The 27,721-nt window shown below is 39.1% G+C and overlaps 1 protein-coding gene across 2 annotated transcripts in view; it reads left to right on the top strand.

Moving 5' to 3' along the window:
- Window positions 1-27,721, top strand: part of LOC150078580 (voltage-dependent calcium channel subunit alpha-2/delta-3-like) — a 1,140,037-nt gene that overhangs the window by 860,667 nt on the left and 251,649 nt on the right. For both annotated transcript variants that reach the window (XM_090384275.1, XM_090384274.1), the window contains one exon: window positions 8,286-8,398. In XM_090384275.1, the coding sequence (XP_090240401.1) occupies window positions 8,286-8,398 (113 nt within the window). The remainder of the gene's footprint in view (window positions 1-8,285; window positions 8,399-27,721) is intronic.

Below are 27,721 nucleotides of genomic sequence, written 5' to 3'. Positions count from 1 at the left end.
TTTGAAATAAAGAGAGAAAACCCAAACAGTGACAGTCCAGTCTGAGGGGAAATAGAAACTGTACTACAGTTTCTATTAGTACTACTGTACTAATAGAAACTGTAGGTATGACCAATGCACGACTGTGCATTGGTCATACCTACCTCGCTCACAGTTAGCTGTTAAGAAAGGAAGATTCCTACAATGCAGTAACTGTTATGCCCACTCAGTGTAAAGCATATCGTCATAGGGTGCCAAGCGTTATAGTGATCAAGCAATTTTCTGAGTGATTTCTAGAGCGTTTTCTCAAAGATATAGTTTTGTTTCAGTTATAAAAGTTTTCTTACTTTTCTATTATTAGGCAACTTAGTCTTACAAATCATAAGCAAGTTTAAGAAAGGAAAACAACTTTCTTCTTTTTTCCTTAAATTAACATACTAACTTTTATACTGCTTGGTCCCTCTAGCGGCACTGCTCCTGCCTCCGCGTGGTGGGGCCGGTAACCTGGGAGAAGAAATCCACTCTCCCAGGGCTGAAAGGAGCAAAGATGGATAAAAATATGTATCCACCTTTAGAGCCATTGAGCTCAAGACGAGACAACATAAATGACAATGATAATGACTTCTCTCAACCCAAGAGACTGAGAACAACCCCTCAAGAGTCTCCTCTTGAGGAGTTGTTCTCAGTTACCATCATTCCTCATTCTGCACTCTCTCTCAGAGCAGCCTCTGAGTAAGTTATTGCCATTCCTTATACAAAAATATAGAGAGTCTGCTGCAGGTTCACCGAAAATGGTAAGGTGACTTCAGTCTGGAGATATTCTTGTAGAGACCATTAAATCTCAACATTCTGAAAAGTTATTAAAGCTGACTACCTTTTGGACAACCAATAAAAGTCACTCCCCATGCCACCCTAAACTCCTCGAAGGGGGTAATTGCAGAATGGGACTTATTAAATGTATCAGAAGAGGAAGTAGTCTAAGAGTTTCGAGAACAAAGAGTAATCCAGGCAAGGAGAATCCTGACTCGGAAAGATGGTATCCTTGTTCCCACAAGGAGTATAATCCTCACTTTTAGCTCTCCTATCCTACCAACATCTGTTAAAGCTGGCTATCTTCATTGCCGTGTGCGTCCTTACATCCCGAATCCAATCAGGTGCCAAAAATATGGACACTCCCAAACTGCATGTAGAGGTGAGGCAGTATATCCAAATTGTGGACAAAGGATCATAATCAATCTGAATGCACTGCTACTTCTCATTGCCCAAACGATAAAGGTAATCACCTTGCGTTTTCCAAAATATGCGAATTATGGAAACAAGGGAAAAAAAATCCAGAAGTATAAAGTCGAGAATAAAGTCACATACTCAGAGGCAAGAAGACAAATAATCAAAACAGAACCAAAACGTACATATGCCACTGCTGCTAAACAATTTCAGTCAGTAGGTATTCAAACAGATGTTACAGTTCTTCCAAATATATCCATCGCTGATTGGGCACGTTCCTTGCTCTCTGCTTCCAAACAGTGTCCTTCACAACAAAAAGCTGAACAAGCCAGTAACACCCCAATTACCATTCCAACCGACGTGCCTCAAACAGCAAAACCAAAAGTGGCAGAAACTAAAGTACTGAACCCACCAGTTTCAACGGGCATGGATGTTGACCAACGCAGTGAATCAGATGATGGTATAATAGAACTTCATGCGACTGATGAGATGGACGTCACATGTCCCTACTTTCCAAAGAAAGCGAAATGTCCCCAACTTTCAACAGTCAGAAAATCAAGCTTTAGCTCCCTGTCCAACTTACAGGAACCCTTAACCTTATTTCATTTTCTTGGCAATGAAGCAAATTTCGAGGAACTGTTTAATTATTATTTGAAACACATAAATCTGTATAATAGACCGTGATCATAGTGACAAACAAACCATGAACAGGCACAATATGGCCCAAGAGGCCCTTGTTCCAAAAAAACCCAAATACAACAATAACAATATCATCATAGAATGCCCATTTAAATTCAAATTGAGGAAAGACAGTTGTAGGATAGATGTGCGGAAATTTGCCTTTAGCCAGTGGGTAGTTGGTTGGTGGAACAGACTTCCATCTTTTGTTGTGGAAGTTGATAGCCTAAATAAATTTAAGGCTGAACTGGACAGGTATTTGGAACGAATGGAGGGGTGAAATCAGATTTTTTTTTTTTTTTTTTTTTTTTGGCTGATGCTGCATAAGATTGCTTTCTTGCATCGTATGCCTCTACTAATGCTAATGCAAATATCTAAGAGAACAAAAAATTTGCATTAGCATTAGTAGAGGCATACGATGCAAGAAAGCAATCTTATGCAGCATCAGCCAAAAAAAAATCTAGGACAGGGCTGTCCAACCGTAGGTAATCCGAGGGCTACATTAAAAAAAAAGATCAATCTGAGGGCCACATCTAGAATAATAAATACAGTACAGATATTAAAATATTTGGAGAGTCCTACTGTTAGGTTTAACAAGGTTTAGTCCTACAATTAGGTTTCCTTTATTTTGTAATAAAGGAAAGTCATGTTGCTTATAAAAGTTTTTATTGAAACAGTAGACAAGATACAATTGTTTATAATTATTATTTCATTTTAATGAGAGCTCTGCAGTTCGTTTTCATTTACTACTGTAGCTATATCAATATCGATGCTTGTAGTTCTTCTATGTTGATGACTTTAGCATATTTTGTCAGTCATGCAACATGAGGGTTATTGAAAGACAACTGCAGAAAGCTATTGATCGCCTCAACTCCTGGGCTCTTGCTAATGGCTTCAGGTTCTCGCCGGAGAAGACTGTTTGCGTACACTTTTGTTGTAAGCGTAATCTTCATCCTGAACCTGAATTAAAGCTCGGACAAAATGCAATTCCAGTAGCAGCGGACACAAAATTCTTGGGACTCGTATTCGATAAAAAGCTGACCTTTCTGGATCACATCCGTCAACTCCGCACAAAGTGAACAAGAGGGCTGAATATTCTGCGCTCTCTTTCCTCAACATCTTGGGGTGCGGATCGATGCACCCTACTACGCATCTATCGTGCACTTGTACGATCCAGACTAGGTTACGGGTCCCTGGTATACAATTCGGCCAGAGACAGTGTACTTTGATGGCTGGATCCTGTCCATCATCAGGCTCTCCGTATCGCTATTGGAGCATTTCGAACATCTCCTGTCCAGAGCTTATACGTCGAAGCAAACGAACCACCGTTATCACTTCGACGTAAGCAGTTGTCTCTAAAGTACGCCTTAAAATTGAAATCCCTGCCAGACCATCCTACGTGGCCATTCGTTTTTGAGCCACGATGGGAAAATTTGTACACCACCCGTAAGACTGCCAATCGTCCTTTTGGTATTCGTATCCAAGAGCTACTCAAAGAACTTAATATTAAGGTAGACAAGGTTGCCCAAACACCAAAGCAACCCCTTCCACCCTGGCATGCTCATGTACCAACATGTGACTTGTCCCTTAGAAATTGGGGAAAGTCGGACACTCCATCGTCTGTCTACCTGCAGCTTTATTCAGCGCACCGAGCTGAACATTCTGACTTCGCGCCAGTTTACACAGACGGTTCGAAGTCTGAATCACATGTGGGATCTGCTGCTGTCTTTACAGACAGCACTACATCGGAGCAGATTCCCTCTGAATGCAGTATATTTACTGCAGACCTGCATGCTATAGAGTTAGCCTTGGATCACATTAGTGAATGCCAATACCAACGGTTCATTTTATATTCCGATTCTCTCAGCGTGTTACAGGCTTTAATATCTGTGAGATATAATCCTCATCCAGTTCTGTCTAGTATTCAGCAGGATTCACTTCCTCCTCGGACGTGAATATGATATCCGCTTTTGCTGGATTCCCAGCCACATTGGGATTAGGGGAAATGATTTGGCTGACGCCGCAGCCAAATCAGCAATTCCTAATAATAACCGCTGCCTGTCAGTCCCCTATACAGACTACAGGCAAATAATACACCAAAAGATATATTCCCAATGGCAGGATTCGTGGAATAGACGGACTGCGAATAAATTATATCGTATAAAGCCTGTTATTGAACCGTGGCAGTCTAGTCTGCGCAGGAATCGTAAGGAGGAAGTTGTTCTTGCCTGGACCCGCATAGGACACAGTCATTTGACTCATTCGTTTTTGCTGAGGGCTGATGACCCTCCTATGTGTGAGTCCTGTGGCACAGTTTTAACTATCAGACACCTTTTAATTGATTGTCCAAATTTTAGGAATATCCGTTTTACCGCTTTTAATCATCTGACAGCCTTATACACTCAGTCAGATTTTATCTGACAATGACCATGTGTCTGCTGTTTTTAGCTATTTTAAATTAATAAAAGTTTTTAATTGTATCTAAAATGCATACGTTATTGTTATTTCTTTATTGATTTATTTTTTAGCTATTTGTTATTATATACCGTGACGTGGTGGCCCAACCAATTAGGTCACCGAGAGCTTAAATTTTTATGTTACCTGTTCTTGGCGCAATATAGTCTCAGTTGCTGATGCGCCAATAAAATACAAACAAACCAAACCAAGCTTGTAGTTGCCAATCACAGTAAAAGTGATTTATCAGTCACTTATCTGTGAAAGTGATTTATCAGTCAATGAACATCTGTATTTGGATTTTATGAATTTCATCATTGAAAAAATGCTTTCGCAAAGATATGTGCTCCCGAGCATTTAGCACATCTTGAGTCCAAAGTCCCTCAATTTCGGATAGTGCTCTCTTGGTAATAATTTTAAAAAGTCTTCTTCTTTTTTGATTCTGCCAGTATAAAATGCGTCAGATTGCAAATCACACAATTCCAGTTGGAGGTCAGATCTTACGTTTTCAATGCTGACAATCAATGGTTGAATGACTGAAATATCTTCAATTTCCTTAATATCGCCAAATCAATTCTCAAAGACCTCCATGATTGTTTCAATGCACTTTATACAAGCTGAAAATGATTTTTTCTCAAAATTCTTCATTTCTTCAAATCGTTTTTTGCAATTAGGAAAAACAAAAGTAAAATATTATTAGCCAATTAACCTTTAAAACCATTTAAATGACCATATATGTTGGCAATATTCTGCTGTTCGTCCTGCAGCTTTAAGTTCAACTGATTCAATTGGTTGATCATATCTGTTAAAAATGCAAGATCAGATACAAAGGTGGGATCTTGCATTTGATTTTCAATTTCTGTTGTATCAGACTTCACTTTGTTTTTAAGAAATATGGTATTTCTTTCCGAATGGCAAAAAAGCGCTCCAGACATTTTCCGGCACTTAACCAGTGAATATCAGAATGGAGGAGCAAATCACCATATGCAGCATCCATTTTGCTCAAGAAATCGCAAAACTTACAATGAGTCAGAGATCAATAACCTCCTTGTATAATATTGATTACTTTTACAGCTACTTTCATGGCATTGACTTGATGTAGAGATTTTCCACAGATTGCTTCTTGTTGAATGATGCAACGAATGGTAGGGCATACTGTGGATTTTAGTGTTTTGCACCAACCTTACGTAAAAAATAAAACACCAAGGAAACTGGACTTTTAATAACTGTGTTTATAATAAATTATACTAACCTGTATTTACAATAAATTTAACTTTACGATAAACTATACATATAAAATATTAAAATCTGCTACATTAAGAACAATAAAATGCATTAAAATATACTAAGTTAAAAGCGATAAAAAACCATAGCTTTCAAAGGCTCCAGCCTTCTTCTTCAGTGGTATTTTCTTATTCTGCAGTACATCTTTAAATATCAGCAGGTTCATGGTACTCATCACGTGTTTCATTCTCACGCGTTCCGTTCTCTTGCGTTGTGGAACCGGAAGTGGCTCGAGCGGGAGTCATACGGAATCGTTCATCCCTTCTGAGGATAGTGGCCTCAAAGAGGGGATGAATCCGCGTACCTCTATCTCTATTAATATTGATTGTAGAACAGATCCGCAAACTCTCGAACCACTTACGGTCCCAGAACTTATGTGCCCGATCGGTGATGATAGCATCGTCCGGGGAGATCTGGTGCTGCTTCTCCCAAAAATGTTCGGCCACGGCGGATTTGCCATACTCCGCATTTCTTGTTGCCTTAGTGTGTTCCCCCAGACGATCTTTGAGACGGCGTTTTGTTTCCCCTACATAACATTCCCCACAATCCGGGCATCTAATGCTATATACGACCCCACTTGTGTTCTCTTTTTGAATGGGGTCCTTAACCTGAGACACGATTGTGTGCAGCCTCCGCCCCGGAAGCTGCACACAACGTGTCTGGTACTTTCTTAGTATTCTAGCTATATGATCAGTCAGACCCGGATAATAGGGAATGTATGCAGTGGATGTTGGTGTAAAAGACTCACCTCTCCTCTGGTTTCCTTTAACATATTTTTCTATAATCCTCTGGGGGTTTACCCCCAGAGGATTATAGAAAAATATGTTAAAGGAAATAATATTCTATAATCTAAAATAATTTTCTATAATTTCTATGTTTCTATAATTTCTATAATTTCTATAATTATTTCTATTCTATAATTCACTGCATAGAAATTTCTATAATTTCTATGCAGTGAATTTCTATAATTCACTGCAGTTTGTAGAACTTAAGCTCTTTCTTGGTAAGAGCATCTCTTTTTTTTCCCCCTCACCAATCATATTGGTATTCTTTGTACTCGTTCTAGCAACTCTACATCCTTCCTAAAATGAGGCCTCCAGACCTGTACACAATACTCTACCTGTGGCCTGACCATTGCCTTATATAACGGGAATCTTGTAATTAACGGGCTAATCTTTTAATTTTATTACAATTACAAGATTGTCTGGCTTACTGCCAAAGTTTAATACACCTCTGGCATTCCACTCCCTGAATAATTCGTCATCTGTGAATGTAGATGCAAAAATATTCATTTAGTTTGTTAGCAACCTGAGCAGGATCATCAACAATTGAACCATTGATATCAAGTGGACCGATCTGATTCATTCCCTTCCTTCTAGAGTTTACTTAAGTAAAGAAACCTTTGCTGTTTTTCCTTGCATCCTTTGCCAAAGATTTCTCGTAATCTGTCTTCGCCTGTCTAAACTCCTTTGTAACTTGGTTACAGACCAGCTTATATCTATTATAGGCTTCTGTGTCACCTGCCAATTTATATGTATCCCATGCATTTTTATTCTTTACTACATGTTTAATTAGTTCATCTGACATCCATTTAGTCCTAAATCTTGAACAATATTTCTTAGTTGGTATGAAAATTCTAGTAGCTTCCGAGATAATTTCTTTGAATGCCTTCCGTTTTGAATTTGCTGTTGGTAACATCATCAAATTTCATGATGATGCAAAATCAAAAAGCCTAACTGACAGGAGGGCCGCACAAAATTGTTTCACAGGCCATGGTTTACACAGCACTGTTCTAGGAGATCATCAGGATATGGATGACATTTTTGTTTTTTTAAAATAAATTTATAATTATCACCTTCTCTGAACTTTTACCAGAATCAAAACAAACAAGAAAGATATACGAGTCAGAAATCAGTACATTATAGCTGCAGTTGCTGATGCAGAGACAAACTCAACAACAATACTTACTGTCAGCTACATTCTTGTAGACTATCCTCTACTTATGCATCCATTCTAGTACCTTTCAGTCATTCAGCAGATTGAATGAAGCCCAGATTTTATGCTATTTCTTTGGAAATAATTCCAACATAGAAAAAGAAATCATAACATACTTAAATTGTACTAGCATGTATGCATATATAATAACATATACAGAATAAACCATTCTGACACAATTTGGCCTTGGTAGCCCTTGTGTCGTTAAACTTCATAGCAACAACCCCCTTCTCTATCACCACTTTTCTCTCCCCAGTCATCAACTATCCCGCATTTTCTGAGTGTCTACTCTTTAGACACTTTTTTTTAGAGTACATGTGGCAGCATGAGTTTCAAATTACTAGCAGCCTATCTCCTCGTGGCATGGGACAGGAAGTTGGATGAGACTTCCTTCTCTATCTGATTGCTGTGAGGCCAGTTAAACAACGTGAATCATGACACACAACAAGACAATAGCCCAAATCATCTGCACAATTGGTTTAGCTGCATTGTTTCATCACAGATAAGGCAGATATGTGTAAAACCTTAGGTACTGATTAGACAGAGGATATAAAAATGTAATAGAATATTCAGATAGTTATTATTTGAATTTAGTTCACTCTGAAGAAAACGTTTTACAAAAGTTAATACATAAGACCAAACTTTTTTTTTAATCCAATTTTTACTTCCAGGTCTTTCTATGATATATATACCAGAAGTATAGATGAACTCTTTTATAAGAGGGCTGTTGATTTCCACCACATTAACAGTTCAGCTTTTGTGTTCTCTGTACCTTTTGATGCAGGTAAGATATTGTTTATTTTCAATAAGTTCAATAATATGCAATAAAACTTCTTTTGCTATGATTTGGTTTTCAATAGAGATGATCGTTATTTTTATCAGCAAGAATGGTGAGCATTAAATGTTCATCATCATCAGCCATTTTTAATCCACTGCAGGATGAAGGCCTCTCCAGCAACTTTCCAGTTCCTTCTGTTTTGTGCAATGACCATCCATTTACTACCCACAAACTCATGAATTTCATCTGTCCACCTCCGTTGTTGTCGTCCAGGTTTTCTCTTAGCTCCTCTTGGGTACCATTCTGTTATTTTCTTAGTCCATTTGTCATCATGTCTTCGAGCTATGTATCCTGCCCAAGACCTTTTAGTTCTTTAGTTTTGATAAGAATGTTCTTTACTTGAGTTTGCTGCCTAATCCATGTGTTTCCCTTCTTATCTAACAGTCTGATTTCCAATATAATTCATTCCATTCTTTGCTGTGTAGTTCTCAGCTTCTCTTCCATTCTTTTGGTGAGTGCCCAAGTTTCACTTCCATGTCATGGTGGGGAATATACATTGGTTCATTATTTTACATTTCAAATAAATTGGAATATTGCTCCTCAGTATGTGACTATATTTCCTAAATGCAGTCCATACAGCATTTGTTCTTCTCTTGACTTCCAGCCATTTATCATTATTACAGCTAATGACATGTCCCATATACGTATATGACTCCACCTTTTCAATTATTGCTGCTTCAATCATTATATTCCTTTCTGTGGCATACTTGTTCATCATTACTTTTGTTTTAGCCATATTCATATTTAGTCCAAAATCCTCACTAACTGTGCATAACTGATTAAGATTTTCCTGTAATTCTTTGGGATTGTGGCTTATGATAAAAATTTATCTGCAAATCGTAAATGGTTTAGGTACTCTCCATTCACATTTACTCCTTTCTGCGACCAGTCTAATTTTCTGAAAGCTTCCTCAAGGGCAACAGTAAATAATTTGGAGATATTTATCTCCTTGTCGAACTCCTTTCTCAATTTTAAATTTGTTACTGTCTTCCTATGGTCTAATAAAGGAGGTAGCATTCTCATATATTTTCTTCAAAATCATAATATATAGGATATCTATGCCATGTCTTTCCAGTTCCCGAAACATTGCCTTATGCTGTATGGAGTCAAAATACCTTTTCATAATCCACAAATGCCAGGTATAATGGTGTTTTATATTCATTTGCTTTCTCCATTAGCTTTCTCCATGATATTACATATCCATAAGTGATCCATAGTTCAGAATCCTGTCCTAAAGCCAGCTGGCTCTTTTGGTTGATTCTCATCAAGTTCTTTCTAATCTGTTAGTAATGACCCTTGTGAACAACTTGTAGATGTGGGATAACAAGCTAATTGGTATATAATTTCCGATTTCTGTTTTATCTCCTTTCTTATGCAGCAAAACGATGATTGCATTATTCCACTCCTTAGGCATCACACATTTTTTGAAGTCTTGCCAGTTTTTGTATAATGTCTCTTCCTCCCAGTTTCAACAACTCAACAGCAACTTTATCTTCCCCTGGGGCTTTCTGATTCTTCATTTTCTTCAATAGAATATTCAATTTGTTCTACCGCATCATGAAGGATATCAGGTATGTCATATGTGTTACTAATTTGCAATCCATCTTCCCCACTGTTGGCATCATTCCCTCGCTCCTTGTATAATTCTATATGGTAGTCTCCTTCTATTTGAATTATACCTTCTGTGCTATTTATAAGTACACCATTGCTATTCTTCAGTTTCGGTATCATTTGTCTTTCTGTCTGCTCATGGTTGCTTATTTAAGTCCTTTGTTTTCCCTTAATGATTGTTCTTACTTTTCTTGTGTTAAATCTTCTTATGTCCTCTCTGAGTCTCTTTATAATGTCTTTGAATTACTCAGTATACACAATTTTCTCCTTATCAGTGTATATCTTGCTCTTTATTTGTTGTCTTCATTTCATCACGACAAGTGTTTCTTGACTAATTTTTTCTTCTTTGAATTTCTTTTTACCTATAGGTTTCTTGGTCTTGGTCACTTCCAGAAAGTAGTAATCTTCCTTGTCGGTATCTTGGTCCTGAGCGGTCTGCAGAAGCTCAAACTTGTTCTTAAGTTCCAGTACATGCTGCTTTTTCTCCTCTTCTATTATCTCAAAGACCTTCATATTATTTACTTGAGTCAGTTTTTTCCTTTCTTTTCTTATATCTGTATCAAGTGTGCTGAGGATGAAGTCACTTTCATTAGTTGTTAATCCATTTGGTCACTTCCATTCCCACTTTCTGTTCACCCTTTTCTTGAAAAAAGTGTTCATTACTGACAATCCTCGAGATTCCGCAAATTCCAAGTCTTTCACCTCTTTCATTTCTTTCACTTACAGTCAGCCCTCGTATAGCATGATAGTTATTCCTAGAAACCCTCGTGCAATGCAAAATCGTGCAATATAAACAACAAGCTCTATGGGAAAAATATGGTTAGGTGCCAACCACCCAAGGTTGAACACACATTTGTAACCAAAACATTACCAAACACAATAAATAATCGTAATAAAATACGTAAGTATTTTATTACGATTATTACATAATAAAATATTGCTAATGCTTTTGCTTCTATCATAAGCAAACTTGTTTTTTGTTTGATTTTCTATCCAGACAGTTGACAGCTGTTGCATCTCTTCCAATTCTTTGTGTCTTAATCTAATGGATTTTAATTACACTTTGAGTTGTTCCTGCTATGAAAGTTGATTTTATTATCTCTGCATTCTTTGTAATTCTCGGTGTTGCCTCATTTAGGTCTGTAGCACGTGCAATATCACATGGTCTTTCATTTCGCTCAAAGCGTTTTACACTTTCATATTTTTTCGCTATCGACAGTGGCGGACTGGCCCTAAGTCTTACCGGAGAAACCCCGGTGGGCCGGAGGCCAGTGTGATTTTGGCCAAAAACCGTAGTATGAGGCCACTATAAATTTTCCCGGGTAAGAATTTTTGACTCAGTCCGCCTCTGTTTATCGATATTGCTTTTTTTTTTCTGCAGTGTCTTCACCAGGATGCTTTCTTTTCACACCTTTTAAGTATTTTACTCATTTTTAGGGAATAAAGCACAATTACAAAATGAGGAGGCAGGCTTGATACACATAAACAAAGCTGCGTGCGTGTAGCAACTGAATAAACAACACTGTAAAGGCAGAGATACACTATTAACACCTCACATTTTACTAAAGCACATTTTTAGGAGTTACTACCATAAAACAATAAAACAATTTCCAGTTGGGTTTCTGCTAGTGGAATCTGTTATAAACTGGTAATAAACTCGATCTAATTGCATTTGCGATTATACCAATAGCTGGAATTGTGTTGATTTTTACGTTAATATGGTAAAATGTGAAGTGAAGCCAGTCAAAATCGCTGGACAGTGCAGTGTCGAGTCAGTTTGGTGTGACATAACCATTGGGAGATCAAAATTAAGAGTACAATGTGTACAGAAAGGATAGAAAGGGAGGAGGTGTTATGCTGTTAATTAAGAAAAACATAAAATCAAAAGAAGTGCATATAGTTGATATAGATGAACAGTGCAATGTTGAGTCTGTTTGGTGTGACATAAGCACTGCGAAACAAAAATAAGAGTAGGAGTGTGATATAGACCTAATGACTGTGATGAGTATAATAAGAAACTGTACAGTGAAGTAGAGTGGGCCAGTAAATCAGAGAGTCTGATAATGGGGGATTTTAATTTCCCAGATATTGACTGGAATTTGGGGTTGGTCACTCACACACTAGCAGGGCTTTTGTGGATTTATTGGATAATTGTTTTCTAAATCAGCATGTTCGGGAGGCAACTAGAGGGAGCAATACTCATGATTTGATTATCAGTAGTGATTCTTCATGCATTAAGAATCTGCAGATACAGGGGCCACTAGGTGGCAGTGATCACAGTGTGCTGAAGTGGGATTTACTCAAGGAGGTAACTACAACCAGGGGTAAAGGGAAGGGTTATTGCTTTCGTAAAGGCGACTATGATGGTCTGAGACAGTATTTAAATTCTATACAGTGGGACCAACTGATGATGTTACCAACAGCAAACTCAAAATGGGAAGCATTCAAAGAACTTATCTTGGAAGCTACTAGGCTTTACATACCAACTAAGAAATATTGTTCAAGGTTTAGGCCTAAATGGATGTCAGATGAACTAATGAGACATATGGCAGAGAAGAAAAATGCATGGGATACATATAAATTAGGAGTAGGAGCATGTATACTTGCATGTATACCAATGCTAGAAGTATAGTAAATAAATTTGATGAATTTGAACTGTTGGTCAAGACATCAAAGGCGGATATTGTTAGGATAGCAGAGACATTGTGTCACACAGATATAAGGAATGCTCAACTGGAATTTGACGAGTACAATGTGTACAGAAAGGATAGACAGGATAGAAAGGGAGGAGGTGTTATGCTGTTAATTAAGAAAAACATAAAATCAAAAGAAGTGCATCCAGTTGATATAGATGAACAGTGCAATGTCGAGTCGGTTTGGTGTGACATAAGCACTGCGAAACAAAAATAAGAGTAGGAGTGTGTTATAGGCCTAATGACTCGAATGAGCACAATGAACAATTGTACAGAGAAATAAAGTGGGCTAGTAAATCGGAATGTCTTAGGGGGATTTTAACTTCCCAGATATTGACTGGAACTTGTGAGTTGGTCACTCACACATACTAGTCAGACTTTTGTGGATTTATTGGATGATTGTTTTCTGCAGCAGCATGTTCGAGAGGCAACCAGAGAAAGTAATACTCTTGATCTGGTTATCAGCAGTGATCATTCGTGTATTAAGAATTTGCAGATAAAGGAACCACTATGTGGCAGTTATCACAGTGTACCGATGTGGGATTTACTTAAAGATTTAATTACCATCAGGGGTAAAGGAAAGGGTTTTTGCTTCCGTAAAGGCGAGTACAGTGGTCTCCGACAGTTTTTAAATTCTGTACAGTGGGATCAACTGACGATGTTACCAACAGTAAATTCTAAGTGGGAAGCATTCAAGGAATTAATCGTGGAAGCTACTAGACTTTATATACCGATTAAGAAATATCGTTCAAGGTTTAGGCCTAAATGGTTATCAAAAGAACTAATGAGACTCGTGACAGAGAAGAAAAATGCATGGGATGCATATAAATTATCAGGTGACGCAGAAGCCTGTGGCAGATATAAGCTAGTCTGTAATCAGGTCACAAAAGAGGTTCGGCAGGCGAAGGCGGATTACGAGAAATCTTTGGCAAAAGATGCTAAGAAAAGCAGCAAGGATTTCTTTACTTATATAAACTCTAAAAGGAAGGGGATGAATATGATTGGTCCACTTGACATCGATGGTTCGACTGTTGATGATCCTGCTCAGATAGCAAACAAACTGAATGATTATTTTGCATCTACATTCACACATGAGGAATTATTAAGGTTTGAAAATGGCAGAAGGTTATCAAATTGTAGCAGGATACTTAATGATTTTGTAATAACTGAACGCGAAGTGGAGGAAAAAGTGTCGAAGTTAAACATAAGAAAAGCACCTGGGGTGAATGGGATCTATCCCATTATATTAAAGGAGGTGGCAAAGCAACTAAGCAAACCCTTAGCGATAATTATGAGAGCATCCTTGGACTCAGGGCAGGTTCCCACTGACTGGAGATGTGCAAATGTATCCCCAATTCACAAAGGGGGATCGAAGGGTGACATGAGTAATTACCGACCAGTTAGTTTAACTTCTGTTCTGGGTAAAATAATGGAGTCACTGGTTAAAGATGCATTGCAAGATCATCTAGACAAGACTGCAGCAATAATTGAGACACAGCATGGGTTTGTTAAGGGAAAGTCTTGTCTGACAAATTTTATAGGATATTATGTTGTGGTTACAAAGGAACTGGATGCAAAAAATAATTTTTATATAATATATTTGGATTTCAGGAAAGCTTTTGACACTGTTGCGCATGGAAGACTTTTGTACAAATTGGAGCAGAATGGTATTAAGGGTGAGTTGCTACATTGGATAAAAGGATGGTTAAGTGCAAGAAGACAGAGGGTGGTAATCAATGGGTGCTGCTCTTCTTGGACTAATGTTATTAGTGGAGTCCCACAGGGTTCGGTGTTAGGTCCACTGTTGTTTTGTATATTTATCAATGATATTGATGAAGGTATATCAGGCTTAATGTCGAAGTTTGCAGATGATACAAAGGTTGCAGGGTTGTTAATGACAGTAATGGCAGTGTGCTACTGCAACAGGATCTAGATAATTTGGGCAGATGGGCTAAGAAGTGGCAACTGAAGTTTAACCTTGACAAATGCTAAATACTGCATATGAGTAGAAGTAACCCCAGAGAAACGTACCAACTGTGTGGTACTACACGTAAGGTGGTAGAAAATGAAAAAGACCTGGGAGTAATTGTGCAGTCAGATATGAAGTTATCTGAGCAATGCAGACAGGCTGCCAGGGCAGGTCATGGGGTTTTGTCAATGATATATAGGAATTTTGCTAGCAGGGAAAAGGAGGTGATTGTCCCTCTGGATAAGGCAATGGTCAGGCCACTCCTTGAGTACTGCGAACAGGTCTGGAGGCCTCATTTTAGGAAGGATCTAGATTTACTTGAGCGTGTACATATAAGGGTAACAAGAGCGTGTACAGATAAGGGTGACAGGAATGAAGGGATCCTCTTACCAAGAGAGGCTTAAGTTCTGCAAATTTCAGTGGCAATAGACTAAGCACCAGCGTGGTGATCTGATTGAAGTGTATAAGGCCTTGAATGGGTTGAGCACGCTGAATTCTAATAGGATCCTTATACTTGTTCAGATTATGAACTTAAGGGGACAAAGTCAAATGAAGAAAAGACAGATGTAAAATAGATGTGCGGAAATTTGCCTTAGCCAGTGGGTGGTTAATTGCTGGAACAAACTTGCATCTGTCGTTGTGGAAGTTGATAGGTTGAATAAATTTAAGGAGGAACTGGACAGGCATTTGGAGGGAATGGTGTGATTTTTTTTTTTTTTTGGCTGATGCTGCATAAGCTTATACACTTGCTTTCTTGCATCACATGCCACTACTACTATTAACATGTGACACAGAAGCCTATGATAGATAAAGTTGATCTGTAACCAAGTTACAAAGGAGGTTAGGCAGGCGAAGGCAGATTACAAGAAATCTTTGGCAAGGGATGCAAAGAAAAACAGCAAGGAGTTCTTTACTTATGTGAACTCTAGAAGGAAGGGGATGAATCAGATTGGTCGACTTGATATCGATGGTTCAACTGTTGATGATCCTGCTCAGGTAGCTAACAAACTAAATCAATATTTTGCATCTACATTCACACATGAGGAGTTATCAGGAAAGGGAATGCCATAGATGAAGTAAACACTGGCAGTGAGCTAGATGATCTTATAATAATTGAGAGTAAAGTGGAGGAGAAATTGTTGAAGATAAATACAAGAAAGGTCCCTGGAGTGGATGGGATCTATCCAGTTATATTAAAGGAGGCAGCAAAGGAAGTAAGCAATCTGTTAGCCATAATTATGAGAGCTTCCTTGGACTCAGGAGAGGTACCCACAGACTGCAGATGTGAAAATGTAACTCCAACTCACAAAGGAGGATCAAAGGCTGACACTAGTAATTATAGACCTGTGAGTTTAACTTCTGTTCCAGGAAAATTAATGGAGGCACTGGTTAAAGAAGCACTGCAGGATCATCTTGACAAGAATTCACTTATAGCTCAGACACAGCATGGTTTTGTTAAGGGAAGGTCTTTCCTGACCAATTTGATTGGATACTATGATGTAGTCACAAAAGAATTGGATGCAGGGAATAACTTTGATATTATATATTTGGATCTTAGAAAGGCTTTTGATACTGTTGCACATGGAAGACTGCTGCACAAATTGGAGCAGTGTGGCATTGGTGGCAAATGGTTGCTATGGATAAAGGGATGGTTGAGTGGCAGAAGACAGAGAGTGGTAATTAATGGACACTGCGCATCGTGGACTAATGTTATTAGTGGAGTCCCTCAGGGTTCAGTGTTGGGTCCATTATTATTTTCTGTACTTATAAATAATATTGATGATGGTATATCAAGCTTAATGTTCAGACGATACAAAGGTTGGCAGAGTTGTTAAGGACGCTAATGACGCTATGCTGCTGCAACAGGATCTGGAAAGGTTGAGCAGATGGGCTGAGAGGTGGCAAATGAAGTTTAACATTGACAAATGTAAAGTACTACACATGGGAAACAGCAACCCCAGAGCAACGTATCAACTCTGTGGTACTACACTGACAGTGGTAGAGAATGAAAGGGACTTGGGGGTGATTGTGCAGGCAGATATGAAGTTCTCTGAGCAGTGCAGACGGGCTGCAAGAGTAGCTCATGGAGTATTGTAAATGATATACAGGAATTTTTCCAGCAGGGATAAGGAGGTGATTATTCCATTGTATAAGGCAATGGTCAGGCCACACCTAGAGTACTGTATACAGGTCTGGAGGCCTCATTTCAAGAAGGATATAGAGCTGCTGGAACAAGTACAGAGAAGGGCAACAAGGTTAGTGAACGGAATGAAGGTTGCTCTTACGAAGAAAGGCTTAAGTTTTGCAAATTACAGTGTCTGGAGACTAGGCACCAGCAAGGTGATCTGATAGAGGTGTACAAAGCGTTGAATGGTTTGAGCATGCTCAATGCTGATGGGATAATGCCTCTTGCTCAGAATAATCACCTGAGAGGGAATAAATTCAAATTGAGGAAAGACAGATGTAGGATAGATGTGTGGAAATTTGCCTTTAGCCAGCGGGTAGTTGGTTGGTGGAACAGACTTCCATCCCTTGTTGTGGAAGTTGATAGCCTAAATAAATTTAAGGCTCAGCTGAACAGGTATTTCGAACGAACGGAGGGGTGAAGTGGAAGGGTGTGTTTCTTTTTTTTTTTTTTTTGCTTTCTTGCATCATATGCCTCTACTAATGCTAATGTGTTTCCCCTTCACTGATATAAAACACATAATTTCAGAATCTTCTCTTCATTCCTATCGTGTTGCATTCAGTTGGGGTGATTCCGTGTTCGACTGCCATTTCTTGTAAAGACAAAGGCGAATCGTGCATAAACGAATTCGGTTCATGTTATATAAGATATCGTTCCCCTATTTATAAATCGTGTATGATCGAATTTATGTAATGTAAACACGTGTTATACGAGGACTGACTGTATTCCAAAATTTCCTATAGTTCCCCTTTCTGCGCTATTTTGTCTCCTTCTAACCTTAGCATTGAAGTCCCCCATAGTGATAGTGTAGTATTTTTTCTGCTCACTATAAGACTCTAAATTTCAGTTTACATTTCTTCACCCTCTTCATCATCATGGCTTGATGTTGGTGCATAAATCATTATAATCTTTAGCTTGTACCTCTTATAAATTCTGAGTAGTACTCTTTGACACCCTTGGTGATGTACTTTTGAATTCCAAAATGTTGTTTTTTACATCTTCACGGACCAGAAAGCCAACTCTACCTTTGCTCCTTTCACTGTTTCCATTGGCGTTCAGCAGATTTTCACTTGATAAACTTATAAGTGATTCATTTCTTTTTCTTGTTTTAGTCAAACCAGTGATATTCCAATTCAGATTTTCCAATTCCTTTTCCTGCTCTAATATCCTGTCTTCACCAATGAGCGATCTTACATTGTAACAGGCCTAGTTCAGTTTCTGTGCATGGCAGCCTGGTCATACCCAGAGATTCTTAGCACCCTCTGCTTCCACTCTGATATTCTCGCTGCGGTAAGAGAGGGAGTGTTGTTGTTTTGGTTTTTAGGAGATTAGCAATTAAGGCCATATTGCTCCGGGGATATGTGGTAGTCATTCCCTGACTTTTTTCGCATCCTCCGTATTTGGTGTTCACGGGCTCGAACCCCAGTCTAATCAAGAAGCATGTGCTACTCACTGCTGCTCCTGACTATGCAGGCATCCGAGAGGGAGTGAAAGACACTGGGGACTTCAGGGCCATTTGTTTCTTTGTGCTGTCATGTGCTGGTGGGTTTGGTTTTTTCCTCTTCATGCTGACCAGGCGTGTTGAAGAGAACCACTCTACACATTCATTGCCAACCAAGTGACGTAACAGGGCTTACCATCGAGAAGGTATGAATGAGTGGATTTTAGGGAGGCCTACCAACCGGACTTCTCCAAAATATTCTGAAATAGAAAGATATTGGATCCATCAGTGTTTTAGACTGAGTGTCTGATAACATGCAGAATGCCTGTTCCCGTCTAAGCCCCATTAAATGTTACTTAACCCTTAAAGTATCTCAAAAAGATAATTAGATATCGACATGTGCACATGGTGCCAAGTTTGGTAAATTCTAAACTTGCTTGGAAAAACAGGTTCTCTGGCAGCACTGTTTGTGTAATGAGGTGTACCACTTTAAATCATATACTATGTACACTTGAGCATTTTGATAAATCCTAGTCTCTTGCACTACCAGCTGGATGTAAGACTTTCTCAGCCGGTGCAGGAACACTGAGGTTAGTGAATATGTTGAATTACAATTCTATTTTTAAATTTTTCAGTGGTACATACAATATGAAGCAGATCAATGAAACCCCTTGTAAGGAAGCTGGACTATGGATGCTCCTGTTGAGAACTCTGCCCATGTCTCTCTCTCTCTCTTCAAGTTGTTGGTTCTAGATCATCATCATCACTATAAGTTGATGTGTTTGCCGTGCTCTATAAACCATGGACTTGCAAGAAAGGGGGAACCTGGTGGTTGAGGGGACCAGCCTTAATACACTGCTTCGGTCCCTGCTTTGGGCAAGACAGGAGGCTTGTGTTAGTCTGTTCAGGATCAATTGGCTAGCAAGGCTACTTCTTATGGTCAACTCAACTTCAATAGGTCTCCTTCCCTTTGGGACAGAGCTATTGGATGTATATATATAGTACCTAGGTAACTCTGATATCCCACTTGTTTATTTTTATTATTTTTTTTTAAAAAAAAAAAAAAAAGTGTTTCCGTGGCCAAGCAATTTCTTAGCTCATTAAGCGATCTAAAGTGTTCTCCTTTAAAGGAATCACTCTTCTCTTTAAGTTTACTTTGGTTTCTCTCAAGTTATTTCTAAAAGCACTGTAGACTTCATCTTATAAGTACTGTTAAGTCAAGATAGAAAAGACACCTTTCGTTTTATTTTTATTAGAGTTACTAACTGAACAAACGTTTAGCAACTCTTGGCATTTCTCCTGCCTCCCCATGGCTTGGTATATTTGTGCTATACCAAAACCTAGCAAAGATCCTAAAATTCAGAATTATAGATCATTGACAAGATGTTTGGGCAAAATATTTGAAAGGATGGTGCATAAGAGGCTCACCTGGATTCTAGACTCCCAAAATCTACTTTCTGATCACCAATATGGCTTCCGTAAAAACAGGTCCACTCTCGATTTAATTCTAAAAATTGAATCCAACATTTGTAACGCCTTCGTCAGGAGACAACATCCAGTGATGGTCAACCTGGATATTCATAAAGATTTGACACCACACGACGTCAAGATATCATTAAAGATATGTCAGTTAGATTGGTCCCGAGTGCCAAGCGAAGTGATCTAGCGATTTGAAAATGTCCTTTCTATAAACGAGTAGTTTGAGATTTCTAGTCTTTTATTTCAAAGTTATTTATTTTTGGCTCCTTCTAAATAAAGAGGCAAGCTTTATTCCAAGAAAGGAAATGCACCTTTCTTTTGTATTTATACAACTAACTTCTCTAACACAGTAACCACTAATATCTTATCACTTGGTCACTAGTGGCACCGCTCCTGCCTTCAAGTGGCAGGGCTGGTAACCTGAATATAAATTTAGTACTCGGGGCAAAAAGCAGCAAACATGGATCCTTAAATATCACCATCTGTAGAGCTTACGTGCTTAAATAAATGTGAATCATCTCAAGCAAAAAGAATTAAAAAAGATAATTCTTCATCTGGCTTACCTGATTTCTTAATTCTGCATTCTTTATCAACAAAATCACTTAACAACCTATCGCCATTTCTTGTGCAGAAAAGCATAAAAGCTGTAGCAAGTACTCCTAAAATGGTCAAACAACTTCACTCACAAGATCTCCTTGGTGAAACATCGAACCCAAATAAATCTAGGCAGCTTCTGAAGCAAACAACCTTTGGAGGCCTTCCCATTTATGTTACCCCACACAGAATTTTAAACACCTCAAAAGGGGTCATTTCAGAATGGGACCTCCTTAATGTTACTGAGGATGAAATTGCTGAAGAAATTAAGGCACAACGTGTCATCAGTGCTAAAAGAATTATGACTAAACAAGATGGTGTCCTTACACCCACAAGAAATGGAATCCTTGCCTTTAATACTCCAAACTTCCTGCATCAGTTAAAACTGGCTACCTTTCCTGTAAGATCCGACCATACATTCCAAATCCACTTAGATGCTTTAAATGCTAGAAGTATGGTCATTATCAAACAACGTGTTAAGGAAAGGCCATTTGCTCTCGTGTGGCTCTCTGGATCACTCCAAAACTGACTGCACAGCAATAACACCAAAGTGTCCCAACTGCCAGGGTGCTCACCCTGCATATTCCAGAATTTGTGAATCGTGGAAGATGGGTAAGAAAATAGTGAAGTACAAGGTAGAGAAAACTGTCTCATACCAAGAAGCCTGAAAACAGATATTAAATGTGATACCTTCCAAATCATACTCTAATGCAGTTAAAAACACTAAAGAGGTTTCAGCACAGACTATATTACAATTCCTTCTAAATTATGTCTTGTCCAGTGGGCTAGATCCATCCTGACGGATGGTGAGACACTGACAGCAACAAAGACCATAAGTACATCAAATTCTACTAATACAAACCACAACAGGACAATGCCCTCAAGTCAGGAATGCTAACAAAGGAGAAAGATTTTCACTTTACACGGAATAAACCAACTGATCGAACTTTGGAAATTGATGAGAAGTCTGATTATGAAGATGCAGTTCTCCTGCTACATGCTGATGATGAGATGGATATCACTCGTCCAGTTGACCATGCCTAGTCTATCCTGGGTGCATCTCGTGCCCGAAGCTATCCTTCAACTGCAGCTCAAACAGATGTGTCAATACTACTGAACACTTCCTTGGCAAATTGGGTTAAAGAAACCTTATCAGCCTCCAGAAAAGATACTCCTAAAACTAAAACCAGTGAAGCCACAAACACTCCAATTAGTATCCCAACTGATACTCCAACAGTCTCACAGGACACTGAAAGAATGAGAACTACTAAAGATTGTAAGAAAGCCAAAGCACCAATCAACCAACAGTATGGAAGTGGATATACACCAGATTATGAGGAACACAACCTAGAATTGCATACCGATGACACTATGGATACTGGTCACCCACATTCCCAAAAAAAAGACCGGAAACAAATGTCCCACATTCCCAAAAAAAGACCGGAAACAAATGCCCCACATTCCTAAAAAACAGCCAGATTTATCATCCTCAGATAAACCTAAATAATATCATACAGTGGAATTCCAGAGGACTAAGCAGTCATTCTGATGACATAAGGGATTTAATAGCTCAATTCAATCCCATAGCTGTATGCCTAGAGAACATTCTTGTCACCCCAAGTTTCGCCAAAATTCTCCAATTATATGATGTACAGATGAGACAGAAACTCAGCATCTCCTGCATGTGCAGGAGTAGCCATTCTGGTTAATTCTAATGTGCCATGCCTGCCGATCCAGTTACATCATATATTAGAGCCATTCTAATGTAAGAACATTAGAATGGCTGAACATCATACAGCATGTTGCTCTGAAGACAGCCCTAGGAGCTTTCGGGACTTCTTCAATCCTAAGCCTTTATGTTGAAGCACATGATCCTCCATTACATCTTTGCAGAAAAATATTGCTGTCTCAATATGCTGCTAATATTCAAAGTCTCCCTTCCCATGCTATTCACAATGGCTGCACGATCCTACGCTAACCATTATAAACTTTTATTAAATAAAATAAATTGGAGTTATTAAGATGATAATAATAAAACGAAATAAAATAAGTAAAATGAATAGTACAATTACATTAAATAAAACTGATAAAATAAGATAACTGTCTGTACAATAAAAATAAAATAATGTAGAAAAAACACCAAATAAAAGTGATAAAACATGCTGTATTTCAGCACGAGCATGGGCAATATACTTCATATGCACACTGGAACCGGAAATTCATCCCGTCCAAGAACCACAGCTTCGAAGAAGGGATGAATGCAGACTCCCCTGTCTCTATTGATAGTGTTACTCTGGGAGGAGCAAATTTGCCAGCTCTTGAGCCACTTGCAGTCCCAATATGTGTGACAGCTAGATGATAACAGCTTCATCAGTAGAGAGTTCCCATCCTAGTTGGGAGTACCTGTATAATACCCAGTGGAATTCCTTTTATGAGAGTAAGCCACATGAAAACTGAACTTGAAGTTCTTTAAGTCACTCAGACTTAAAGAACTTCTTCATACTTGGAATGTTCATCTAAGTGACATTTCTGAGAACTCTTCTGACATTTCTGAGAACACCACTCTTCCCATATATCACCTTCGTTATGTTTTCATACCTCTTATGATTACTTTCTCCAATGGAGGCCCAAGTGCCAAGCGATAGTGACAAGCAGTTTTCTTACTGTAATTATAGAGTGCTCTCTAATAAATAGAAATAGAAATAATAAGAAGTAGTTTTGTTTCTTATCTAGTGTGCTTGTTCTTTTGTTTACTTGAATGGATCTGTGCTTTAGAGGTCAAAAGTAAGAACCAAGAAAGGAAATCCAACTTTCTTTTCTTAGCCTTTATACTTATTACTAACGAACTCTACTAATTTAAACAACCGCTTGGTCACTGGTGGCACCGCTCCTGCTCCACATGATGGGGCCAGTAACCTGGGGGATAAACCAACCCTCAGGGCTAAAAGGAGCAGAGATGGAAACAAATGAATTTCCACGTTTAGAACCAAAGAGCTCTCATCAAATTGACAATCACAATACTGACCATGACTTCTCTAACTCAAAGAGAATGAAAAAAGACACTGGCAAACAGAAATTACCGGCATTCCTTATTATACATTCTCTGTCAACACAACCTCTCCCCCTTTATCATTCAGAGATGCCGCAGGTTCACCAAAAATGGTGAAACATCTCCAATCTAGAGATTTGTTAATAGAGTCCACCAATTCGCGACACTCTGAACTACTACTGCGTATGACATTGTTGAGTGGAATCCCAGTTTCAATTACACCACATACCACCCTCAATTCTTCAAAGGGAGTGATCACGGAATTGGATTTAGCATTAGCATTAGTAGAGGCATATGATGCAAGAAAGCAAGCTTATTCAGCATCAGCCAAAAAGAAAAAAAAAAACAACCACTACTCCCATCTCCATTCGTTCGAAATACCTGTCCGGCTGAGCCTTAAATTTGTTTAGGCTATCAACTTCAAAAACAAGCGAAGGAAGTCTATTCCACAAACCAACTGCCCGCTGGCTAAAGGCAAATTTCCGCACATCTATCCGACATCCGTCCTTCCTCAATTTGAATTTATGCCCTCTCAGATGATTATTCTGAGCAAGAGGAAGAATCCCATCAGCATTGAGCATGCTCAAGCCATTCAAAGCCTTATACACCTCTATCAGATCACCTCGCCGATGCCTAGTCTCCAGGCTCTGTAATTTGCAAAACTTAAGCCTTTCATCGTAAGAGGAACCCTTTGTTCCATTCACTAATCTTGTTGCCCTTCTCTGTACTCGTTCCAGCAGCTCTACAACCTTCTTGAAATGAGGCCTCCAGACCTGTATACAGTACCCTGACCAATGCCTTCTACAAGGAAATAATCACATCCCTGTCCCTGCTAGAAAAATTCCTGTATATCATTGACAAGACACCATGAGCTACTCTTGCAGCTCGTTTGCACTGCTCAGAGAACTTCATATCTGCCTGCACAATTACCCCCAGGTCCTTTTCATTCTCTACCACTGTCAGCATAGTACCACAGAGTTGATACGTTGATCTGGGGTTACTGTTTCCCATATGTAGTACTTTACATTTGTCAATGTTAAACTTCATTTGCCACCTCTCAGCCCATCTGCTCAACCTTTCCAGATCCTGTTGCAGCAGCATAGTATCAGTAGTGTCCTTAACAACCCTGCCAACCTTTGTATCGTCTGCAAACTTGGACATTAAGTCTGATACACCATCATCAATATCATTTATAAATACAGAAAACAACAATGGACCCAACACTGAACCCTGAGGAACTCCACTAATAACATTAGTCCACGTTGAGCAGTGTCCATTGATTACCACTCTCTGTCTTCTGCCACTCAACCATCCCTTTATCCATAGCAGCAATTTGCCTCCAATGCCACACTTCTCCAATTTGTGCAGCAGTCTTCCATGCGCAACAGTATCAAAAGCCTTTCTAAGATCCAAATATATAATATCAAAGTTATTCCCTGCATCCAGTTCTTTTGTGACTACATCATAGTATCCAATCAAATTGGTCAGACAAGGCCTGCCCTTAACAAACCCATGCTGTGCCTGAGCTATAACTGAATTCTTGTCCAGATGATCCTGCAGTGCTTCTTTAACCAGTGCCTCCATTAATTTTCCTAGAACCAAAGTTAAACTAACAGGTCTATAATTATTTGTGTCAGCCTTTGATCCTCCTTTGTGAATTGGGGTTACATTTGCACATCTCCAGTCCATAGGTACCTCCCCTGAGTCCAAAGAAGCTCTCATAATTATGGCTAGGAGTTTGCTTACTTCCTTTGCTGCCTCCTTTAATATAACTGGATAGATCCCATCCACCCCGGGTGCCTTTTTTATGTTTATCCTCAACAATTTCTCCTCCACTTTCCTCTCAGTTATTAGAAAATCATCTAGCTCACCGCCAATGTTTACTTCACCTACGACATTCCCCTTCCTGAATAACTCCTCATGTGTGAATGTAGATGCAAAATACTCGTTTAGATTGTTAGCCACCTGAGCTGGATCCTCAACTGTTGAACCATCAACATCCAGTGGACCAATCTGATTCATCCCTTTCCTTCTTGAGTTTAAATAGGTAAAGAACTCTTTACTGTTTTTCTTTGCATCCTTTGCCAAGGATTTCTCTTAATCTGCCTTTGCCTGCCTAATCTCCTTTGTGACTTGGTTACAGACCAACTTATATCTATCATAGGCTTCCATGTCACCCATTAATTTGTATGTATCCCATGCATTTTTCTTCTCTGCCATATGTCTCATTAGTTCATCTGACAACCATTTAGGCCTAGACCTTGAACAATATTTCTTGGTTGGTATGTAAAGCCTGGTAGCTTCCAAGATTAGTTCCTTGAATGCTTCCCATTTTGAATTTGCTGTTGGTAACATCATCAGTTGGTCCCACTGTATAGAATTTAAATACTGTCTCAGACCATCCTAGTCGCCTTTACGAAAGCAAAAACCCTTCCCATTACCTCTGATGGTAGTTACCTCCTTGAGTAAATCCCACTTCAGCACACTGTGATCACTGCCACCCAGTGGTTCCTTTATCTGCAGATTCCTGATGCATGAAGAATCACTACTGATAATCAGATCAAGAGTATTACTCTCTCTAGTTGCCTCCCGAACGTGCTGGTGTAGAAAACAATCATCCAATAAATCCTCAAAAGCCTTGCTAGTGTGTGAGTGACCAATCCACAAATTCCAGTCAATATCTGGGAAATAAATTAAAATCCCCCATTATAAGACTCTCTGATTTACTGGCCCATTCTATTTCCCTGTACAGTATCTTATTATACTCATCAGAGTCATTAGGCCTATAGCACACTCCTACTCTCAGTTTTGATTTACCTATGCTTATGTCACACCAAACTGACTCGACACTGCCCTGTCCATCGATGTCGACTGGCTTCACCTCCTTGGATTTTATGTTTTTTAACTAATAGCATAACCCCTCCTCCCTTCCTATCCTGTCTATCCTTTCTGTAGACGTTGTACTCTCCAAATTCCAGTTCTGCATTCCTTATATCTGTGTGACACCACGTCTCTGATATCCCAACAATATCTGCCTTTGATGTTTTGAGTAATACCTCAAATTCATCAAATTTATTTACTAAACTCCTAGCATTGGTGTACACGCAAGTATACATGCACCTGTTTCTATTCTTCGCTACCCTAACACAACCCATGTGTTTACTTGTACCGCAATGACTTCCAGCAGTCTCTGAAATATCCTGCATCTTGTTTTTCAGGCTTCTGCTCATTCCAATAGAAGCAGTGCAAGAATCTCTTTCACCTCTGCCAGTGGCTAATGTTAATCCATTAGACTTTGTCTCCCCCCAAGCTAGCATTTTTCCGACCCACCTAACACTGCCTCGATAGCATCAGCAAATATTCTTGCACCCTTTCTATTTAAGTGTATCCCATCCCTGTAGAAGCAATCTCTCCTGTTAACAAGTACATTCCAGGCTGAAAAAATTTCTACCCCTTGAGCCTTGCACAATCTTTCCAGGGCCGAATTGATCGACAAGGCTCTCATCATATACTCCCTCCTATCGTATCTGGGCAGAATTGCAGACACTTTCAAATTCAACCCTACTTCACGGCTTTTTTTCAACAGTGACCTGTACTTGTTAAGTAATTCCACTGGTCTCCTACTCTTAATATCATTAGTGCCAACGTGTACAACTATATCACCTTTTGTGCCCTTAAAAGATGATATCTGCTCTACAACGTCATCAACCTTTGCCCCTGGCAGACATACCCTGGTCCTGTTCCACCTATCCTTTTTACAAAGCATGTTCCCCGTTTCCCTGACAATTGAGTCACCAACAACTACTAGTTCCTGTTGGACCAGCACATTCTGCCTTGGGGGCTGCCTCTGTGTTGCAAGATGACCAAGTCCAAGCTCTGGTATTGATGTGGGCAGCTGAGAGCTTGATGATGGGCCCCTCAATTTATTTCCTTCGAGGGCATCCACCGTGTCCTTCAAGGTCTCATATAGGCCCATAACAACGCCGAGTTGTCTTATTGAATAGTTGTCTTATTCAATAGTTTATTTATTGAATGTCCTTGAAGATGAAATAGTTCAGGAACAGAAAAAACAAGTCACCCAGTCAAAAAAAAAAAGGATAATGATCCGAAGAGATGGCATTTTAGTCCCTACCCAGAGTATAATTTTAACACTCAGTTCTCCAAACCTACCAGCTTCAGTCAACGCAGGATATTTAAACTGTTGCATTCAGCCCCTATATCATGACCAGTCTAGGATGTTTTAAATGC

This window comes from Mastigoproctus giganteus, chromosome 11 (assembly GCF_048544385.1).
Source record: "Mastigoproctus giganteus isolate SK-2022 chromosome 11, ASM4854438v1, whole genome shotgun sequence".
NCBI lineage: Eukaryota > Metazoa > Arthropoda > Arachnida > Uropygi > Thelyphonidae > Mastigoproctus > Mastigoproctus giganteus.
The sequence above is the reverse complement of the archived record's forward strand: the minus strand, read 5'-3'. Positions and strand labels throughout refer to the sequence as shown.